At 47.8% G+C, this 21,629-nt stretch overlaps 1 protein-coding gene across 5 annotated transcripts in view; it reads right to left on the reverse strand.

The window, feature by feature from the left end:
- Positions 1 to 21,629, reverse strand: part of HERC2 (HECT and RLD domain containing E3 ubiquitin protein ligase 2) — a 1,676,463-nt gene that overhangs the window by 668,846 nt on the left and 985,988 nt on the right. For all 5 annotated transcript variants that reach the window (XM_086934186.1, XM_086934185.1, XM_086934187.1 and 2 more), the window contains exon 65: positions 2,374 to 2,599. In XM_086934186.1, coding sequence (XP_086790312.1) covers positions 2,374 to 2,599 — 226 coding nt within the window. The remainder of the gene's footprint in view (positions 1 to 2,373; positions 2,600 to 21,629) is intronic.

Here is a 21,629-nt window from a genome sequence, read left to right on the forward strand (position 1 = left end):
GACCGCAACCCCAAACTAAGTGAGGAGAACAGCTTCTTACCGAACTGCTCATACCTTTTGGAATCCCGATCAGGTGGTGCAGTCGGGGATGCAGTCTGAGAGTTAGAGGCCTGGATAACAAGGCTCTCGGGGTGGGGTGGAAGGACAGGAAGCTAGGGTGGGACGGGCGGTGGCGCCTGGCCACGTTCCGATCTACAGGGGGACCTGTAGCGGGCCTGGACCAAGTACCCAACAGAACATCAGTAAGGGCCTCATTAAACGGCAGTAGAGGCTCCGAAGAGCTTGCCTGCGGTTTAAGGACCACGGTGAGGAGGTTAGTCCTCACGGCCGCGACTGGGAGCTCAAGACCCAATGCCTTGGCCGCCCTCATCAGTACCACGCTGTAAGCAGCCCCCTCCTCCGTAGCCACGGTTGGAGGGGATACAAAGCCAGTGTCGGGTGAAGTGTCCAAACCACTGGCCTCCCCTAGATCCACTGCCCAGTCCTGAACCGTCCGGCATTCTCGTGCCAGAGGGTCCTCATACCCCTCCCAATCCCCCGCGCCTCCCATCTCCTAATAGTCAGGTTCAAAAGATGGGGACGGATCATGGAAGAATTGCTCTTCTCTTGGCGTCAAGCTTGCCTGCGGTTTAAGGACCTCGGTGAGTCCTCATGGCTGCGACTGAGAGCTCAAGACCCAAGGTCTTGGCCGCCCTCGTCAGCACCACGCTGTAAGCAGCCCCCTCCTCCGTAACCACGGTAGGAGGGTAGACAAAGCTAGTGTCGGGCGAAGTGTCCAAACCACTGGCCTCCCCTAGATCCACTGCCCAGTCCTGAAACGACTGGCACTCTCGTGCCAGAGGGTCCTCAGATCCCTCCCAGATCCAGTTCCCCTCACCTCCCATCTCCTGATAGTCAGGTTCAAAGGATGGGGTCGGATTAAAGAAGAATTGCTCTTCTCTCTGCGTCAAATGCGGCGTCGAGCGACGCCGGTCCGACGCCGGATCCGGACCGAGGGAGGGACCGGGGACGAAGTCGTCCTGGGATGGCGTCGGGGGCGACACCCTGGGGGTTGGCGCCGGCAGGGGGGTCGTAAGGTCAACCAGCGGCGACCCGGATCCAGACCCGGATCTGGTGGGGCCCTGAGGCGTCAGGACCGGAGTCGTCGACGGCGCCGGGGCCGAAGCACCCGACGGCACCGGGGGCCTAAGCACCCGGCCCGCTTGGGCTCCCAGTCGGGGCCCGAAGGCGCCACAGCGGGACCTGACGGAGGTGAGAGCGACCTCATGGCCATGAGGAAGGCATCGATCTCCTCCGGCGTCGCGTTCAGCCCAGGGACCGGCCTTCGACGTCAAGGCCCGGCAGTCGTGGCACAACTTGTCATCATGGTCGGCACCAAGGCAATGCAAGCACCGGCGATGGGGGTCGGTAACCAACATCAGTCGGTTCCAATCGGCACAGGGCTTGAACCCGGGCATCCCTACCGGCACCGATAGTCTTACGACTCGAAACAGGATCAAAAAGATCGAAAAAGTTAGTCAAAAAGTGACTAAGGAGTACTGCTTTTTCCGGATCTGCGCTTGCTGGCGCGGAAAAAAGAAGAACAGATGTCAGCGCGTGAGGGCGGCGTCTAAGTACTCCGAGGACGTCATCCCGGCGCCAACGACGGACGCGGAGCCGCAGACGACGCCTACCGACGCGCAGGGGTACTGTTACGCAAATCTTTCCAGATCCAGTCTGACGCCTGTGGATATTCTAAGGTAAGGAATATAACACTAACCTGTTTCTATCAGATCCTGTCTTACCAGGCCCCTACGACAAGCTACCTTAAGATTTAAGATGCCTTAAATTGGTAGTATACTGTACTAACTGGAATTATTAATATGAGTAACAAGGTTCATCGAGTCCAAACCAGCTGCCAGAAAGATTTAAGATGTGTAGCCTTCTACACGGTGTAAATTCTGGAAAGTGGAAGGGGACCAGCATACATGAAAACAGGCCCAATCCAAACTGAAGAATTTAATTTACCTTTCTCACACCTGAAATTGTCACCACGTGAATACAAACCAATGTAGAAAGTAAATCCCCACATTTAGTTTTGGAAAATCTACCTCTTCTTTCGAAATTTGGCATACACGCAGCACACAGCAGATGAATCAACTAAGAATCACACCATCTCCCACAGACTAGCATACAATAAATAGAAAGCTCTCGCTACGTATATGTGACAAAGCAGTAAAACGTCATAATGTTAAGCACATTTCTGCCTTATTACACGATGAAATGAAGATAGTTTGGGCATTCTGATTAAGGCATTGTCTTTAGAATCTGCACACATTTAGCTACATGAACCGGCACAAGGAAAGGGACGTTAAAAGTGACAAGGAAACCTACCAAGGTAGGAAGCTCCAAGAGGATCCCTGGCAGTTTGGAACAAAACTGGCTCATGAACAGAGGGTGTTGCTACATCAAGAGTGGTCCAGGATACACTGTGGGAGGATCCACAGGCTACACGGGTTATTTTCTGCCCTTCCAGGCCATGAACTAATGTGGGCTTTCGGTTGACTGTTGTGGTTCCATTCCCCTGTTGACCGTGATCGTTGTCACCCCAAGCATATACCTAGCAAGAAAAAAAATCAATGACTTTAGCATTACTAAACAGAACATTTTCTAAGAGTATTGTTTTACATGGTAATAATGTAAAATTAGACAGTAAAGTATATACTTTCACAGTGAACCTTAAGAAATAGAAGAACCAGGTACTTACCTTAGGTAACTCTTTTCTGGTGGATAGTTAACTGCAGACTCTTACCCTTTGGAATATATCCCCTGGCGCCAGACTGGATATGGAAGACTTGTTTGCATAGTCCCTGTGCCACAGCAGGTGACTTTGTGGAGCTCTGCGTCAATCTTGTTCTGCCCTGGAAGTGACAGTTGGAGCCGCATATAAGCACCACCCATGAATACCGACATCAGTTTCTTTCTTGACACTGTTCGCATTCTTGGATTCAGAGCCCAAAAACGAATTAACCTGTGCAAATATACAGATCTCTAATGTGTGCTCGCTTTAGATGGAAAAGAAGATATTCCACAGCACGGGAAGTTGGTAAGGCAGTAAGGAATCAACTGTTAGATAAAGAATTCACCAGTAAGAGCGTTACCTAGGGTAAGTAACTTGTTCTTCTGATAAATATTTCTAACTGCAGATTCCTCACCTTTAAAATAGATACCGATCCAGGTGGTGGGTCTGTAGAATGACTCAGAACAAAATGTCCTGAAGAACCGAAAAGTCAAAATGCCTTTCCAGTCCGACGTAGCTGTCAAGACAAAAGTGAAGAGAAAGTTATTGTATTAATCAAAATATTACAATACAAAAAAAATATATAACAATCTGCGTGAATATCAAGTGATGGTTCAGAAATGGCAGTAGTGCTTAGTGAACAAGTGCACTGATGCCTAACGTGTGGCCTGACAAACATTCAGGGAAAGCACTCCACATGCCAACATAGTAGTAGCAGCCTTGTGGAATGGACCCTTAGTCCTTTTGGAGGCTACGTCTTAACCAGAGAGTAGCAGATCTTAATGCAGAGAACTATCCACATGAACACAAAGTCCTTTTCTACACTGACTTGCAGTTCTTTGACCTGCAGAAACTTACAATGAGCTGATGGTCTATCCAACGTTCCTTGGTATTGTAGATGTAAAAACCCATCCCTCTTTTCGGTCCAAACGATGTAGTCTATCCTCTTTTGAAGGGAGAGGTAGAGCAAAGAATGACAGAAGTGCGATGGACTGTCTGACATGAAAGGGAGTCAAAATCTTTGGCAGAAAGACCGCTCCAGTGCTCCGCACCAGCTTGTCATGAATGAAAATGGTGTAGGTCGGCTGGACTAAAAAAGCTTGAAGCTCACTCACATATGAGCTGAAGTTATGACAAGAAAAACCATCTTCAGAGTCAGGTGTCGCAAAGGGCAGCTGTACATCGGCTCAAAAGGGCTGCATATGAGAAAACTAAGGACCAAATTAAGAGCCCACTGTGGCATCACAATGGGTTTAGGAGGGAACATATGAAGTCAGCCTTTATGAAACCGGATCACAACAGGTGATTTAAATAAGGATGGCTGGTCCATGAAACCCAAAAAGGCCAAAAGAGCTGACCATTAACCTTTAACAGTGCCCACTGCAAGTCCTTGTTGGGCCAAAGACAAAATAACAATACATCTAACAGTTTGGTCTACAACTGGTCAGTATTATGGGTTCCACACCAAGACACAAACCTACCCCAATATGCAAGACTCATCGCATATCCCAGAGTGAGGCTTGAACGTCACCCAAGAAGGCCGAGGATCTCATACATGTGTTAACTTAGCACATCACGTTAGTCCCGACTGCTCTGACTACATAGTCATTAGTGTCCAGCCCTGATCTTTTCACACATTTGGCTGCATCCTGAGCAATCTGAGATGGGCTGACATGGAATTCCTCCCAGACTGCTGACAACCATGTCCTGAACTGGATGGGAGTACCTACCTTGTGAGCAGCTGGCACTGACTGACTAAAGGGCAAGGCTAGCCAGGTGAACTTCTGCTTCACGAATGCTTCAATTCTCTTCAACCCAGACTGGAGAAGGGGGTCACAGGGAATTAGTTAGCATTAATCATGCTAGGAGATGCATGAACTACTGGCCTCTCATGAGTAGAGTGCTGAGTCACAAAAGCACGGTCACCCGAGGCAGGTTTGCAGGGTGTCCTACCTGTATAACCACAGGAGGGGAGGAACAAGGTTAACACTAGGTACTCCTGGGAGTGTTAGTCAGGGCTTCATTGAACTGCAGTAAGTGCTCGGACGAGGTCTGCCCAGCCAGCAAGAATTCAATGAGGGAATTGGTTTTCCCCTTACCAGACTGTAGGAAGCTTGCTGTGTATGTAGTCCACCGAAATGAAAGTGCACTATGTAGAAAGGCCAGACAACCCTTATTGACTTACAGGGCTTAAATGAAATCTTAAATGCTCTCTTTGTTGTAGTGTGGTCGAGCAGTTTAGGCTTATCAGAGGGAAGTATTATAAAATTTATAGAACTCAGTCAATAAGTGAGACACACACTCAGGAAGAAACTCGAGACCAACTTGGAAAAATAACAGGTATATAATATATATTTTAATTCCAACAACTTCGTAATTGGGTAAGTAATTTTCGAACAATCACTTTTTTACAGGTAAGTAAAAATATCACACACATGCATTTTTACGTGGGTATGCTTTCCTATGGAAAAAGATGTAAATACTGGACACAGGTACTTGCAATCAGAATCAGATTTCGGGGGTCCCCTTAGGACTTAGGGTGCCAACATCCAAAGAACCAAAAGCAGTTAGAGTTAACTTGACCTGGAGTGTCCAGATGTAGAAGTTCTGGAGGAGTAGAGTAGGTAGCCTTGTGTGCCACACTGTAGACGGCTGGCTTAGTATATGGTGCACACCTACTTAAGTGATGCACCTTACACTAATCCAGACAACCCTTAAGGTGATTTTATGGGTCTTAGACCACCATAGAAAGCTCTGTAAGTGGTAGCTGTGGAGAGCAGCCTTCTGGCTTAGTCCAGAGGGTTAAGCAGCATGTTTTACCAGATCCAACCATGTAGGGTAGGTTAAATGAAAAATAACAGTGTATTTATAAAAATATGTCTATTTATTATACAACACTCACTAGCACATTGGTATATCTCCTACCCAGAAATGTCAACACAAATACACACAATACTTTAATTGGAAACAGGGAAGTAGGCACAATACACAGTGGTCTCGAGGGGAAGATCAAACCATATACTAAGAAAGGGAATTGTGAAATGCGACCAAAGTTGGGACCTGGACCAGGAGACCCAGAAGAGCTGAGGACACAAGGAACCAACAAGGCAAGTACCCAGGAACCCCACGGAGGCTCTGTGCAGAGTGTAAACACAGCTGCGTATACAGACAACGGGAAACTCTATGTTGCAGTTTTAAAAAAGGATTCTTTTCACTGGACCCTGAAGAAACCCAGTGGAAGACAGATCGCTGGATAGTAACCCCACCCATGGCTAACCCAAGAACCTGGATACCTACACCAGGGAAGCCTGGTGCACAGGGTGAGAAGTAACGCACAAGTTACTACTTGTGTAACAATATATCTGTAAGAGACATTAGTTAGTGATAGATTCCTTACCTTAGAATATCCCCAGGCGTCAGACTGGATCTGGAAACTTTTGCGTAGCAATACCCCTGCGCGCCGGTAGGCGTTGTCTGCGGCTCCGCGTCCGTCGTCGGCGTCGTGAGCGCCGGGATGACGTCGTCGGAGTACTTAGACGGCGCCCATGCGCGCTGACGTCAGTTCTGACACACAGCTTTTCCGCGCCAGATACGCAGAGCCATGATAGAACTAACACTGGTGCCATGAAACTAGGGCCCTGAAGGGGATGACCTTAACCCTAGATATCGGTTCGCAGAACGGGGAGGATGGGTGGGTCGGTAAGGAATCTATCACTAACTAATGTCTCTTACAGATATATCGTTACACAAGTAGTAACTTGTGCATCTGAAAGAGACACGTTAGTGATAGATTCCTTACCTTAGAATAGATACCCCAGCAATACCAACCCCGGTGGAGGGTCTGCGAACCAATATCACACCAGAAAGTCCTGGAGGACGGAACGGCCAAAGAAGCCATCCCTCCGGACTTGACTGTCCAGGCAGTAGTGTCTTGCGAACGTGTGCAGCGAGGCCCACGTAGCTGCCTGGCAAATGTCCTGCAGGGGGACACCTCGGCCCAGGGCAGTTGTTGTCGCCGTGGCCCGAGTGGAGTGAGCCCGCAATCCAGCCGGGGGCTCCTTCCTCGCCATGGAGTAACATGCTTGGATACACAAGATGATCCACCTAGAGATGGTCCTCTTGTGCACAGCCTTACCCTTCTTCGCACCCACGTAACCAACGAAGAGTTGGTCATCCACCCGGAATTGGCGTGTGCGATCTAGGTAGTAGGAGAGCGCACGTTTTGGATCCAGACGGTGGAGCCTCTCTTCCTCTTTCGAGGGATGCGGAGGCGGAAAGAAAGTGGGCAAGGTAATGGACTGCCCGATGTGGAAGGCCGTGACAACCTTGGGCAGAAAGGAAGGTCGTGTACGTAACACCACCTTGTCAGGATGAACAGACAGAAAAGGTGGAGAAGAAGAAAGAGCCTGGAGCTCACTCACCCTCCTGGCAGAGGTGATGGCAACCAGAAAGGCAGTCTTCAGAGTAAGGAGACGAAGAGGACAGTTATGAAGTGGCTCAAAGGGAGCACACATCAGATAAGTGAGAACAAGATTCAAGTCCCACTGGGGCATCACGAAGGGAACAGGAGGGAACATGTGCGTGATGCCCTTCAGAAATCTACTTACAATAGGGGACTTGAATAAAGAAGGCTGATCTGGTAGCCTCAAGAAGGCTGATAGAGCAGAAAGGTACCCTTTAAGAGTGCCCAGAGCAGAGCCCTGCTGGGCAAGGGAAAGAAGAAAGAGCAGCACTTCCGAAAGGGGTGCAGAGAGAGGATCCACAGCCTTTGCTGTGCACCATGCCACAAATCTGTTCCACCGGCAGGCGTATACCGACTTTGTGGAGGGACGCCTGGCTGCCAGAATGATATCACAGACTTCAGGAGGCAAGTCAAATGGCCTCAACTGTCGCCGCTCAATCTCCAAGCTTGTAGGTGGAGACTGGACAGGTTCGGGTGCAGGACCGTCCCCTGCTGCTGCGACAGAAGGTCCTCCCGAAGAGGCAGACGAATCGGGGGATCGACTGACATGCTGAGTAGCTCGGGATACCAGTATCTTCGTGCCCAGTCCGGAGCCACAAGGATGACCTGGGCCCGGTCGCGCCTGATCTTCTTCAGCACTCTGGGCAGAAGTGGTATAGGCGGAAAGGCGTACAACAGACCGCAGATCCACTCGCGACGAAAAGCGTCGCCGAGCGAGTGCCGCCTTGGAAATTCCAACGCGCAGAACTGATGACATTGCGCGTTCTCTTCTGTGGCGAATAGATCTAACCAAGGCTCTCCCCACTGCCGAAAGAGACCTTGCGCCACGTCCGAGTTCAGACGCCATTCGTGATCCATCATGCACCGGCGGCTGAGTTCGTCCGCCCTGGCATTCAGAGAGCCTGCCAGGTGTTGAACCACCAGGGTCACGCCCTGATGTTCCAGCCACTGCCAGAGGCGCAGAGCCTCCTGGCAGAGGGTCCACGACCCCACTCCGCCTTGCTTGTTGCAGTACCACATGGCGGTGGTGTTGTCGGTGAACACTTGCACCACGCTCCCCCGGACAGAGGGGAGGAATGCCTTCAGTGCTAGACGAATCGCCCGCAGCTCCAGAAGGTTGATATGGAGCCGGGACTCCGCCGGAGACCAGAGGCCTCTGATCTCCGCCTCTCCCATGTGGCCTCCCCAGCCCTGGAGGGACGCGTCCGTCACAACTACGTGCTCCGGTTGGGGTAGGGAGAGGGGTCTGCCACTGACCCAGTCGCGGTCCGTGAGCCACCACTGCAGTTGTCTCGCAGTGCCCTCCGAGATCAAGACATGATCGGACAGGTTGCCCTGATGCTGGGCCCACTGAAACTTCAGGTCCCACTGCAGAGCCCGCATCCGCCACCTGGCGTGACGCACCAGAAGGATGCAGGAGGCCATCAGTCCCAGAAGCCGCAGCGTCAACCTGACCGAGACCCGGGATAACGGCTGGAAGATGGGAACCAGAGCCTGAATATCCCGAACCCGCTGCTCGGGTGGGTAAACCCGAAACTGCGCCGAGTCGAGAACTGCTCCGATGAAGAGGAACTTCTGAGAGGGACACAGGTGTTACTTCGGCACATTGATGGAGAACCCCAGCAAGTGCAGGAGGTCGGCCGTAGTCTGGAGGTGGCTGACGACTGTCTGGGGCGAGCCCGCCTTCAACAACCAGTCGTCGAGGTAGGGGAAGACTGATACCCCCTGCCTGCACAGATGGGCTGCGACCACCGCCATCACCTTCGTGAACACCCGCGGGGCGCTGGTAAGGCCGAAGGGGAGCACGGTAAACTGAAAGTGCTCTTGGCCTACCGTGAACCGCAGGTAACGCCGGTGGGCCGGCAGGACGGGGATGTGGAAATAGGCGTCCTGCAAGTCCAACGCTACCATCCAGTCTCCTGGGTCCAGGGCAGCCAGGACCTGAGCCAAAGTGAGCATCTTGAACTTCTCCGTCCGGAGGAAGCCGTTGACGTTCCGCAGATCCAAGATAGGGCGTAGGCCCCCTTTGCCCTTCTTGGGTACCAGAAAGTAGTGGGAGTAACAACCACGTCCTACTTCTGGCCCAGGAACGCGCTCGATGGCCCTCTTGGCCAAGAGGGCCGAAACCTCCTCTTGCAGAAGTTGCAAGTGATCCCCCGACACACGGTGGTATTGAGGTGGCATGGATGGAGGGGATGACTCGAAGGGGAGGGAGAAGCCCCTTCGGACAATTTGCAGCACCCACCTGTCCGAAGTGACTGTATGCCAGTGGGAGAGGTGATGGCGAACCCTGCCTCCCACAGGCGTCACATGGGCCTGAAAACTCTGACTAGGAAGGTTTTGAGGCAGGGGCTGCTGAAGGAGGTGTGGACTGGCCTCGCCGCTGGCCCCGACCACCGCCACGGCGGTTCCCACGTCCGCCACCGCGTTGCTGAACATTCTGCGGCGCGTGGCTGACGGTACGTGGCGGGGCGCCCCTTCCGTGGCCACGAAAGGAGCGAAAGGCACCCGATTGCTGGCGTGGGGCCGTAAGGCCCAAGGACTTGGCCGTGGCCCTGGAGTCCTTGAAACGTTCCAGCGCATGGTCTGCCTTGTCGCCGAAGAGGCGACGGCCATCAAACGGCATGTCCAGGAGGGTGGCCTGGACATCGGCCGAGAAGTTGGCGGACCTCAACCAGGCGTGGCGTCGAACCGCCACCGTCGTTGCCATCGCCCTGCCCAGTGAGTCCGTAGTATCCAGCCCACACCGGATAGAAAAGCGCGCTGCATCTCGGCCGTCCGCCAGGGCTTGGCTGAGTTTAGCCTGGACCGCCTCCGGGCATCTTGGCAGCACCTCCGCAACCGTGTCCCACAGAGTGTGGGTGTAGCGGCCCAAGAGACAGGCGGTGTTCACAGACCGCAGCCCTAGGCTCACAGACGAGAAAACCTTCTTCCCGAACTGTTCATATCTCTTGGATTCCCTGTCGGGCGGGGCCGACGGGAATGCGGTTTGGGAGTTTGAGGCCTGGATGACCAGACTCTCGGGGGTGGGATGGGTGGACAAAAAGCATGGGTCGCCCGGTGCCGGGCGGTAACGTCTGGCCACGTTCCTGTCCACAGGGGGGCCTGTGGCGGGCTTGGACCAAGTGCCCAGAAGAACGTCACACAAGGCCTCATTGAACGGCAGGAGGGGCTCCGCGGAGCCTGACTGCTGTTTGAGGCCCTCAGTGAGGAGATTAGTCCTCACGGCTGCGACGGGGAGCTGAAGGTTTAAGGCCTTAGCTGCCTTCGTCAACACTACGCTGTAAGCAGAACCCGCCTCCGAAGCCACAGTCGGGGGCGATGTAAATCCAGTGTCTGGCGAGGTGTCAATACCACTGGCCTCCCCAAGCTCATATGTCCAGTCCTGATGCGACTGGCAATCACGTGCCAGAGGGTCCTCGGACCCCTCCCATTGCTCCTCGTCACCTGGCTCCTGGAGACCAGGATTAACAGCCAGGGCCTCCTCGTGGAGATAAAAATCTCCAAAGGCCGACGGAATCGGCGCCCAGCGGCGCCCCTCCGACTCCTGAGTAGGACCGTAGGAAACATTGGGGGCGGCAACCACATCGGCTGCCGGGGACGACACCTGAAGGGACGGCGCCGGCGAGGTCGTAGGGTCGACCGGCGGGGTCCCGGATCCGGAGCCGGATCCAGCGAGGTCGTGTGGCGCCGGGACCGAAGTCGCCAGCGGCGCCGGGGCCGAAGCACCCGACGTCGTCGGGGCCGAAGCGCCCGACCCGGAAGGACCTCCAGACGGAGCCGATCGGCCCGAAGGCGCCACGGGAACCGACTGAGGAGGGAGGGCCCTCATGGCCATGAGGTACCTCTCGACCTCCTCCTGCGACGCGCCGTGCCCAGGGACCCAAAGGTGTGGGGCAGGCGGCGACGCTTGCGACTCCCGCGGAGCCGCGTGGGCGGTGTCGCCCGAGTCCCCGGCCGCATCGTGCGAGCGTCGGGGCGGGTCGGAGGATCGATGGTGTCGCTCCGACCTCTCACGCCTCTTACCTGAGGACTTGGAACCAGACGATCGGTGTCCACTCCCGGAACGTCGATGACTCCGACCTCGCGACCTGTCCCTCGACCTCCCGTGGGACCGGGACCGGGACCTGGAGCGGCGCGGGGCCGACTGCCTCAGCTCGAGACGCGTGCGGGACCGCTCCCGCCTAGCCTTCGACGTCAGGGCCCGGCAGTCGGAGCAGGATCGATCGTCGTGGTCGAGGCCTAAGCACTTCAGGCACCGGCGATGGGGGTCCGTGACCGACATGAGTCGGCCGCACTTCGAACAAGGCTTGAACCCGGGCATCCCTGGCACCGATAGTCGAGAGTCGACTAAAGAGAAGATCAAAAGATCAAAAAAGTTTTCAGTCAAAAAGTGACTGGGGGTAGAGCTTCTTCCGGATCTGCGCTAGCTGGCGCGGAAAAAAGAAGAACTGACGTCAGCGCGCATGGGCGCCGTCTAAGTACTCCGACGACGTCATCCCGGCGCTCACGACGCCGACGACGGACGCGGAGCCGCAGACGACGCCTACCGGCGCGCAGGGGTATTGCTACGCAAAAGTTTCCGGATCCAGTCTGACGCCTGGGGATATTCTAAGGTAAGGAATCTATCACTAACGTGTCTCTTTCAGATATCAAAAGCAGCTGCAGATCACAATGGAGGACTCAGATGGTAATTACAATACATTTCAGTCTAAATCTAATATGCATCCCTCTTTTTTGGCCCTGCGCGGGATGCACAGGGGACGCTTAAGGGTACGATTTCAGCCTCAGAATCGGGGGAATTACCAATACCAGTATCAGCCACATCATCATCAGCACCCACAACATCAGAATTTGGATACCCAGTATTTACTGGAGACCCGCAAAGACAAATATTGGAAACGGGGAATGTAATACCCGTATTCAACCTTTGCTCTCGAAAGGGTTATCTTTTGTACCTCCTCATGCCTATCTGAACAAATTTGAGTTATATCAAGATGTTATCTCTTTCTTTAGAAAGGTAAGATTAAAGAAATTCTTCATCAACGATAATGATGAAGTAGCCCCTACTAATCTTGCTAAAAAGATCTCCTTACCCACAGTTTTCACTCCCTCTCTGGATCAATTAGGACCAGAGGTAGCGGCCTTTGAACTAGTAGTTTTACAATGTATGGAACAAGCCCTGACCTTTATTCCCAAACCTCTATATAACCTTAACAAAGAGGAATTCCAAGCTCTTAATTCTTTGTCTAATGACAACACGATTACTATAAAAAGTTGTGACAAAGGAGGAGGAATAGCAGTCATTAACACGACAGACTATGAAGAGAAAATGAACATCATGTTAAATAATAGGGAATTCTATGAAAGAATTAGACGTAATCCTATAACAAGGATTACTAAAACAATTGAGAAATTGACCCATAAAGCTTACATAGATGGAGACATCACATCAAAAGAATATGACTTTTTGAATTTCAATGTGGGGAAAACAGTGTGTATTTATGGCTTACCCAAAGTAGACAAAAGTGTGACTGATCCCCCGTACAGACCTATTGTGTCAACTATAGGGACTGCAACTGAACCATTATCTAAATTTGTAGATTTTTTTATCTATGTCCCCATTTTCCAAAAATAAAATCCTACATTAAAGACACAAGAGACATGATCATTAAAATTGAAGATTTACCATTTAATCCAGAGAGAGACATCATGGTAACATTAGACGTAGAGTCTCTCTATAGTAATATTCCCCAGGTAGAAGCTATGCAAGCTACTGAGTGGTTTATTACAGAATTTCAGATTCCATGTCCCAAAGAATTTATTTTAGCATGTCTAAAAATAGTTCTGTCTGAAAATATTTTTGAATTTAATGAAGTTCTGTATCGCCAAACCAAAGGCGTGAGTATGGGGCATCAGTTGCCCCATCGGTAGCTAATATATACATGGCGGCTTTTGAAAACAGGTTCATATATAACGAAGATGCAACTTTTTACGAATCAGTTTCCCATTGGTCCAGATATATAGATGATATCTTTTTTATCTTGACCAATGGGAATTAAGCCCTGATTGAATTTCTGGAATGGATATATGCTACTGATGAAAATCTTAAATTCACAGCCCACAAAAGCACTGATAATGTAGAATTCTTAGATATTGTTATAAGAAATAACAACCACAAATTGGAGGTTGACTTATTTGTAAAGACAACAGCCAGGAACACCCTGCTGCATTTTAGCAGCTTTCACCCTCGGAGTCAGAAAGAAAGCATACCGTTTTCACAATTCCTAAGAGTACGAAGAAATTGATCAAACTTAAAAGATTTTGATGCACAAGCTTCAATCATGAGACAAACACCGGCTGGTGCGGGACTCCTACAAACGTGCACGCTTCTATGACAGGGATTACCTTCTGCGAAGTAACACACAAAGAGAGGACAAAGTTAATGAGAAGCAACTCGTTTGTGTCACACGGCATTCTACAGTAGATTCAAAGGTGAAACAGATAATAAATGCCAATTGGCATATTCTTAATAGTAACCCGAGTCATAGTACTGAACTGCCAAAATCCTTATTCGCTCATCGGCGAAACAAAAATATAAAAGATTGGATTGTTCATTCACGATTCAAGAATACGATGAATAAAAATGTTCAAAAATCGATAGACAGTAATAAACCCATCAGAGGCACTATTAGATGTTCCTCATGTAAGTCGTGTGACTCAATTATTGAAGGTGAAACGTGGGTCCACAACGGCGTTACCATCAAAGCGCCTAGCATGTGGAACTGTAAAACCCAGAATATCATCTACCTTATTCTGTGCCCGTGCCAGTTAGGGTATGTAGGCGAGACAGCTAGGGCAATACAAACCAGAATCAGCGAGCATCGCTCTGCAATAAGAACCGGTAAAATAGCTGCCCCTTTGGTTAAACATTTTATAGATGAAAACCATACTCCTGAAGATCTGAAATGGAGAATTTTGGAATAAAAATACATACTCCAGAACATAAAGGTGGCCAGAAATATAGAAAGAAAAGAGAAGTTTTCTGGATATTCTCTCTGGATACCTTTAAAAGAGGCCTAAATTGTGATATTCCATGGGAGAACGCTATTTTGTAATTGCATGCCCCCAGCCAAAAAGATAGTCCATGATCTGCAATTTGAAGCAAGAAATGACAGAAACATATATAGATATAGACTAAAAACACTGGTTGCCTGATACAGGTCGTCTGACATTGCCCCATAGGGTTAAATTGCCACTGCCTATAAATAGAGTCCACCGAGTGACTAGAAGGACACACAATTATTGAAACAGTTAAAAATGGAAATATCTAAAAAAGGTTACTAAACTCATAAAGACATCATTACTATGTAGGAAAGAACAATCGTCGCAAAGGTATTAAGTCTGCAATCTTTCTTCGCTTAAAACATGAGATATGTGACACATTATCCGCTATGACTGCAACGGAGTTAGGTACATAATAGCATAACGACTATTCGTAACTTATGTATTGAACTTGCACTCAGGTAAAATAACAGTGAGGTGCACGGTGATCCATCCGCTACCTCGACGCTAAGTCTGCCTTAAGTGTCTATGAGAGAAAAGAGGTAAGCGTGTGACTATACCACAAAACTGGTGAACCTGCCCATCATGAATCCACGTGGCGGGCGTAAATCTTAACCGCCAATGGCGCCCATGACGCTGAAAAACATAGAAGCGCAATGCAAACGCGGGAAGCTTGTTTTCCTGACCAGCTCAGACGTTGCGGTTGTAGAAGAAGTGTAGCAGCTATATCAGGTAACCGTCCGTGTGTGAAGCAAAACGATTAACTGATTAGACTACATATCTATAGTTAAATGAATCCGTAAACAGTTTTTTAACTGAGTAAATTATCCCCCGTTAGGCATTGCTTGCTGACTCGCACGTTTTGAAGCACTAAGTCTGGAGTGTAAAACTGCCACAAAGTATCAATCGCAGTCGCTACAAAACTAAGCATCAGGTAAACGAACATTGCTTGCTGATTCGCACGTTTTGAAGCACTAAGTCTGGAGTGTAAAACTGCTACAAAGTATCAATCGCAGTCGCTACAAAACTAAGCATCAGGTAAAAGAACATGTGTTAGTTGGTTAACATAATTCCATTGTCTAGATTAAATAATCATAATGGGAAATTAAACGTGGAGTCTGTTTACTTTGTTTGTATATAGATCACTGTACATCGGAGGTCGTAAAAGGAGGGAAATAAAGAAACCGAACAACGCGGTTATTTATGAGAGTTAGCAACTTTACTACTTTATCAGGTAACTTTTGGCTCCTATTTTAGATAAAGATGTGAATGTGAACGTGTAAATAGATTAATAATAGAACCAGAACCGAGCCAATCTTACCTAAAACCAATTTACCCGTTTTCCAATAGGAATCGTTTGCTGACTTCCGCGTCTTTAATATTACGGTCTAAGTCATAAATTCTGCGAATTATCGTTGGCAACATTGAAAGGCTCAGAATCAGGTATTAAATATTTTATGTAATAATAATGTAACATCACAGCGTAAAAAGACTATGCCTTAATGCTTTACTGATTACTAGGACTCGTTACCCCCTCTTTTAACATAGTTTTCTGTAAATTGAAGGTTTAACATGTATAGTAAGAACGCTATGTTTACCCCTCATATTTGGAGAGACAGCAGTCAAAACGTGCCTATTCTACGATATCTAGATTAAATAAATATAGGCAGTCGTGTTTCTGGAACACAGAGGTCAAATAGCGATACAGAACATCAGGGTAGCAAAGTGTATTCTGCTCGAGTTCCTTCTATCTATCAATAGGAGCGCTTTTAAGAAAAACAAGTTTACATCTCCATTATTTATCCCGGACAACAAGTCTCGATTACGTATCCATGTACTTCAATGACCGGGCTCTAGAATCCTTATAAAGGTATCACAATCTTGAATTCAAGTAATGAGGAGATTATGAATAAGGGTGATATGTGCTTAAATCGGATTAAAATAGAAATTATGATTTCATAAATTAAAGATGTATTAATTGATAGAAATTTGTAAATGAAGCATAAGGATAGAATGTATCAAGACACTCATGGTCATGGTTATGTTAAAACAACCAGTACTTTGAAGTATATGAAATTCTAATAAATGGAACACTACGAAGTCTGTTTTGTTTGGGAAAATGACGAAGATAAAAGCACCACACATTAGAAAAGGAATTCTTTTTATTTCATAAAACAACTGCAGAAAATTTATTAGCGATGATGTTATAGACACAATGTGAATCTTTAACAATATAAAGTAATTGAAATGTTGAATAATAAATGGGATAGGTCTTTTTTCAAAACTGGTTTTATGAAATTGTATACTATGTATAGATTGTTAATATCTGTTTTTTATGTAATTTTTATTTTTATTATATTTTATCGTGGCTGTTTCCTGACGAAGGCGTGTCAAAACGCCCAAACGCGCGTCGAAAGAATAAAATTGAATTATTGCCACTTTTTAAGTTTGAAATTGTTACACAATATTGATAATTCTATATATATTTTTTGTATAAATGTTATGTATTACTGGATGTATTATATGTATCCTTTTTTAAGGACTTTTAACCAACTCTTTTAAAAAATAAAAAATTGTAAACCTTCCCTTTTTTGATAATTTGTGTTCATTATCATTACTGTGCTTTTTCAGTATCATCAGTCTACCTATGTTAATTGGTAGTTTATGGTGTTTTCCATTTTTGATGTAGGTTGGTGCCACGTTGTTCTATTTATCTTGGAGATTGCCAAGGAATGATAAACCTTAATTAAATGGACTTCAGAAAAGATGCCGCTGGTGAAGACTGTGCAAGTGTCTAACGGAATCCAAGGGGGGATTCGTGAAGAGAAGAACCTGCAAGAAGAGGGGACAGAGTCCATGCCACTTGGAGGTGACCAAGAGGCATGGAAGAGCAAGGACCACTGATGATGGAAGATGCATGAGTGATGACCGTGACCGTGTCTTTGCAGCTGTGGGGACCAGGCGACGCAGAGGGAAAACCAGGAACAGTTCACAAGATGTTCCACGTCAGAAGTCAAGAACCAGGGGGTCGGTGTCTGGCAGGAGCATCAACAAGACTTGGCAGCAGCAACAGATGTGAAAAAAGATGAAGGAGCAACATCGGATCCAGCAAGGTCCAAGGGACTCACCAAGTGCATCCGTATCTTTTGGCGTTGGGTTTTCCTTACCAGCTTCGGTTTTCATTCTGGGAGAGATCCTCCAGATAGGGGCTGCTGGTGTTGTCAGGACACTTGAGATAAGTCAGGGATCACCAAATCCCAGGTGAGGATTGCCAGGGAGACCTCCTCGTGATGGTGGGCCACTCGAACTCAGGCCGTTGGAGTCGGTTGCAGTGTTGTGCAGCTTTGGCCGGAGCAGGAGTCTGTTGGTGAGCAAATCGTTTGCTCACAGGAGACAAAGTCTTGTTAGGGAAGGCAAGGGAGGTCCTCCGGGTTCTTGGGGGCTGCTGGCTGCAGGACACCAGGATTTCGCTGGAGCAGGTCGAGGTCGGACCTGGTCACAGGGCCCTTGGTAACCATGGTATGTTTTACAAGGGACTAACATGTGGCCAAAGTTCCCAACTGGGTGTGCAACAGTACAGTTTTAGGGAAAGAACATAGGCCCTGGGTACCTGGTTGGCAGGAACCCTGGGGACACTTAGTCAAAAGAACATCAACATCAGGCGAAAAGTGGGGGGTAATCATGCAAAAAGAGGCTCTTTCCTAAAAGGCCCTGTTAGCAATTATACATCTCTTGCTTTCTCTCTGGGTACAGCTGACAAGGCTAAACGTATTGGGCCTGCCACTGGTGGCTGTTGCTTACTGGGCCTTTTCCTGTTTTGATCTCCCTTGTTCATCTACGGCATAGTTCACGCTCAGATCTAAATATGGTGCCTCGGTATGCTCCACTGAGGGGGGGATCAAGCAGGGCACCGGGAGAGGCCTCTCAATTCGACAGTAAGTTTGATTAACAGCTGGCAGCGATTGATGCCACCGGAGAATGGCTCGAGGGTAAGACTGACTCTACAGTGGTTGAACTGAGCTTTGTTGTGAAGATTCTAAGAAAATTCAGAGTGGGTGTCTGCCTTGGTGGTCCCAGTCCAAACTGTAACGCGTGAGACACTAAATATGGAACAGTGAGCTGTTGGACTATCGGACCAGGTGGAGGCTTAGTTTCTCAGAAGAATGGCTACAAGAGGTTGAGACCCTAGAGGGCTTGTCAAAGCACTACAGGCTGGAATGTGCACATAAAGTACCCACTCAGATGCCCAAACCGGGCCTTCTCTCTCCCCGCCGGGTGGTGGTCCACTTACTTCATTTCCATAACAGGGATTTCCTACTCCAGCAGGCATGCAGCACCGGCCCTTTCATTGTGGAGAATGCTTGGGTTTCTATCTATTCTGACTTTACCCTCCAGATCCAAACAGAGAGGGCTTTGTTTATTGCTGTGGGGAAGAAGTTTTGTGAGTTGAGCATACCCTATTCTTTGCTATTCCCAGCCCACCTGACAATACAAGCAGAGTACAAGTCACACTTTTGCTGCGGCATGGGACTGGCTGGAAAAATTATCTGATGAATCATGTAGGCCATACGGTATACTCCTACTAGAGTATCAAAATGCCTGGGGATCTTCGTCTAGTCCCACCCCAAGGCTAGGATTCATTGAGACCACCCAAGCCACACATGTCAAGCTGCCGCTGCAGAACACCTGACCCCAGTTATGGATCAGCACACCTGTGAATACTCAGCTGATCACTTTATATATCATACTGCCTCCTCTGCTCAGTCTCTATCTAGGCAAGCAGAGGAGGGTAGGCTGTGAGATTTGCACACACCAGAAGTGAGTGAGTACATTTCTACAAGGCCTTTATAGTTTTTACGTTATGCTTGGCTCCCGAATAGACACTTTAATACTTAATGATATTTTGACCCCATTTTTTCTGGTCAGCAGCAGTGAGTTGACCTCTGCATCGACCACTGGGATATTGATGATTATAGCAATGGGTAAGACTCCTTTATGAGATTCATAGGAGTCACACAACTTTCCATAGTATGCCACCAGCATGTATGTGTTTTGGGTTTCTTTTGAAGTGTTGTGTTGAGTGTGCTTTTCTTTATTTCTCTGAAGCGCTGCATTAGTGATTAGCGCTGGGATGCTTCTGGGTAGCCATGCGCTATACAAATTCTATTTCAATTCAATTCAATTCAATTACACATAGCTTTGGGACAACCATGAATACTTCCCACAGCATGTCCATGTCTACAGGTGGAGACATTTGTCACTGGCATTTCCAGGAATCCAGTGACATATCATAAGAGATATGTTGTTTCTAATTATTTTTGTTTATTGATCATGTTTTGTTTACGTGGATGATCATAACCTATCTACTTTAAGTCCAGGTATTTTTACTACTGTGAAATACCTGCAGTGTAGGGTAGGCTTATCATCCACCTTTGTTCTGGTACCTGTGGAGCCTGGTGGAATTCGAAACTGGTGCGGCGTATGCAGAACTAATAAACATATGCGAGCACAGCGAGCAAGCCCAACTGCAATAAGGGGAGTTCGAGGGGGTTCTCCCCGTGAAGAAATTGAAAAAAAAATTGGCATCTTTTTGGTGCGATTTTCAGCACTATTTCTGTGATAAATGGACTAAAAATCTGGGATCCAGGGAGAGTCCCTCTCTTGCGAAAGAAATTTTTAAAAGATTGGCAAATGGTGCATTTTAAAGCAAATGAATGCATCGATAAAGCAAGGCTTATTAAGTAGTGGGAACATATAGTCTTGAAATATTAAACACATTAAAAACTGCCTGTATCTTTTTGCATTAATTTGTTGAATAGTTACTGTAATATGTAAATTGTTCTGCATGACAACTTTAGCCCTTTAAAATGTAATGCTTGCCCGGTGTCTTGCAATGCATGCAGCATTAACTTTGGAAAAATATGCTCTAACCAGACTTCGGGAAGCACCCACAGCTGCTGACTGTAACCAGTCATATAGAAATATGTGCAGATAGGTCTTTAAGTGAGATGAACAAAGTGGGTGCTCCGTATAAAGGAACATGCCAAATACATTTCTGTGAGTCCCACAGTGTGCCATCAGAACCGGTATTTTGGTTTCTCTCTGAGATGTAACTTTATCCTAATAAATGGTACAACAACTGACATACGCCTAAAGCCTGTTAGTATGATTGGCTTTGTCACTGGGTGTTAGCTGTTTCAGATAAATGAGGCAGAGGAAAAGGAAGAAGTCACACCGTCAGAGGGTCAGGATGTTCTTAGTGGCATTTAACATATGCAGATAATAGGAAACACAATAGACTCAACAAAACAGCATGTATTAAACAAACATCAGCAAATAAACAAACAAAACCAGGCAGAAGAAATCATGTACGTAACACAAATACGCAGAAATAAAAAATAACAGATCAAGGGAAACTGTGGGTACATCACAGACAGAAAACTCACGGAAGCAGCCGGGGGACAGAGAAGTGTGTGTGTATAACACAGACATCAGCAAAAATCAACATACCCGGGCAGTAGGAACTTTGTCCACTATCAGGAGCTAACAAAAAACAACAGAACTTTGGGAATTATGCTTGTAGCACAAAGAACAGGACATGCCATGCACAGCGCCTCACGAAAAAGAAAACAAAGAGTTCCCAGAAAGTGAGCACACATGGAAAAATACAAGGAGCAAGTCAGAGAGGTGGTTAACAGGATATGCACTACAGGAGGGACAAAGACATCCCGGGCAGCCTATCTAATGTAATCTAAGCAAATGTAAGTTAAAAATACTAAGCCAATAGTACGCAATGTGTGGACTGTATTGCCAGGGAAACTTTCAGAATGTCCCCAAGAAGTCTTTTAAAACTACACAGCTCCGCTGTCTGGTAGGTGTCTGCCTTACAAGACGTCTCAGAGTGCCTTACAGAAATTAAACTGTGGATGGGCCAATGATCTCCTATGTTTAAGTTTCCCAATTCTACTCTTCCTGTAACATTACCTTCCACATTCTTCTTTACCTGCCACCAGCACCCATTTTGAAATGTATCTTTTTCATGAGCTATGAATGTATTATCTCCTCCACTGTTACAGCTGCTGTGTTCCAATTGCTTAGCGTTAGAAATGTCCTACCTCCCAGTCTTGAGGACAAATTATTAACACTTGAGTGATGCACAGACTTGACTAATACAACTATCTAGCTGTGAACCTTCCATGCACAGCTTGCTTTTTCACATTTTGCCACTAGATCCTTGGTATTTGTACCCAGACCAAGGCATTCCCCTCATTAAAGCAGTTAAAGGCATCCAACTGAGAACCCCCTACACAAATGGGCACCAGA

The sequence above is a fragment of the Lissotriton vulgaris genome, chromosome 8, assembly GCF_964263255.1.
Source record: "Lissotriton vulgaris chromosome 8, aLisVul1.2, whole genome shotgun sequence".
Taxonomy (NCBI): Eukaryota; Metazoa; Chordata; class Amphibia; order Caudata; family Salamandridae; genus Lissotriton; species Lissotriton vulgaris.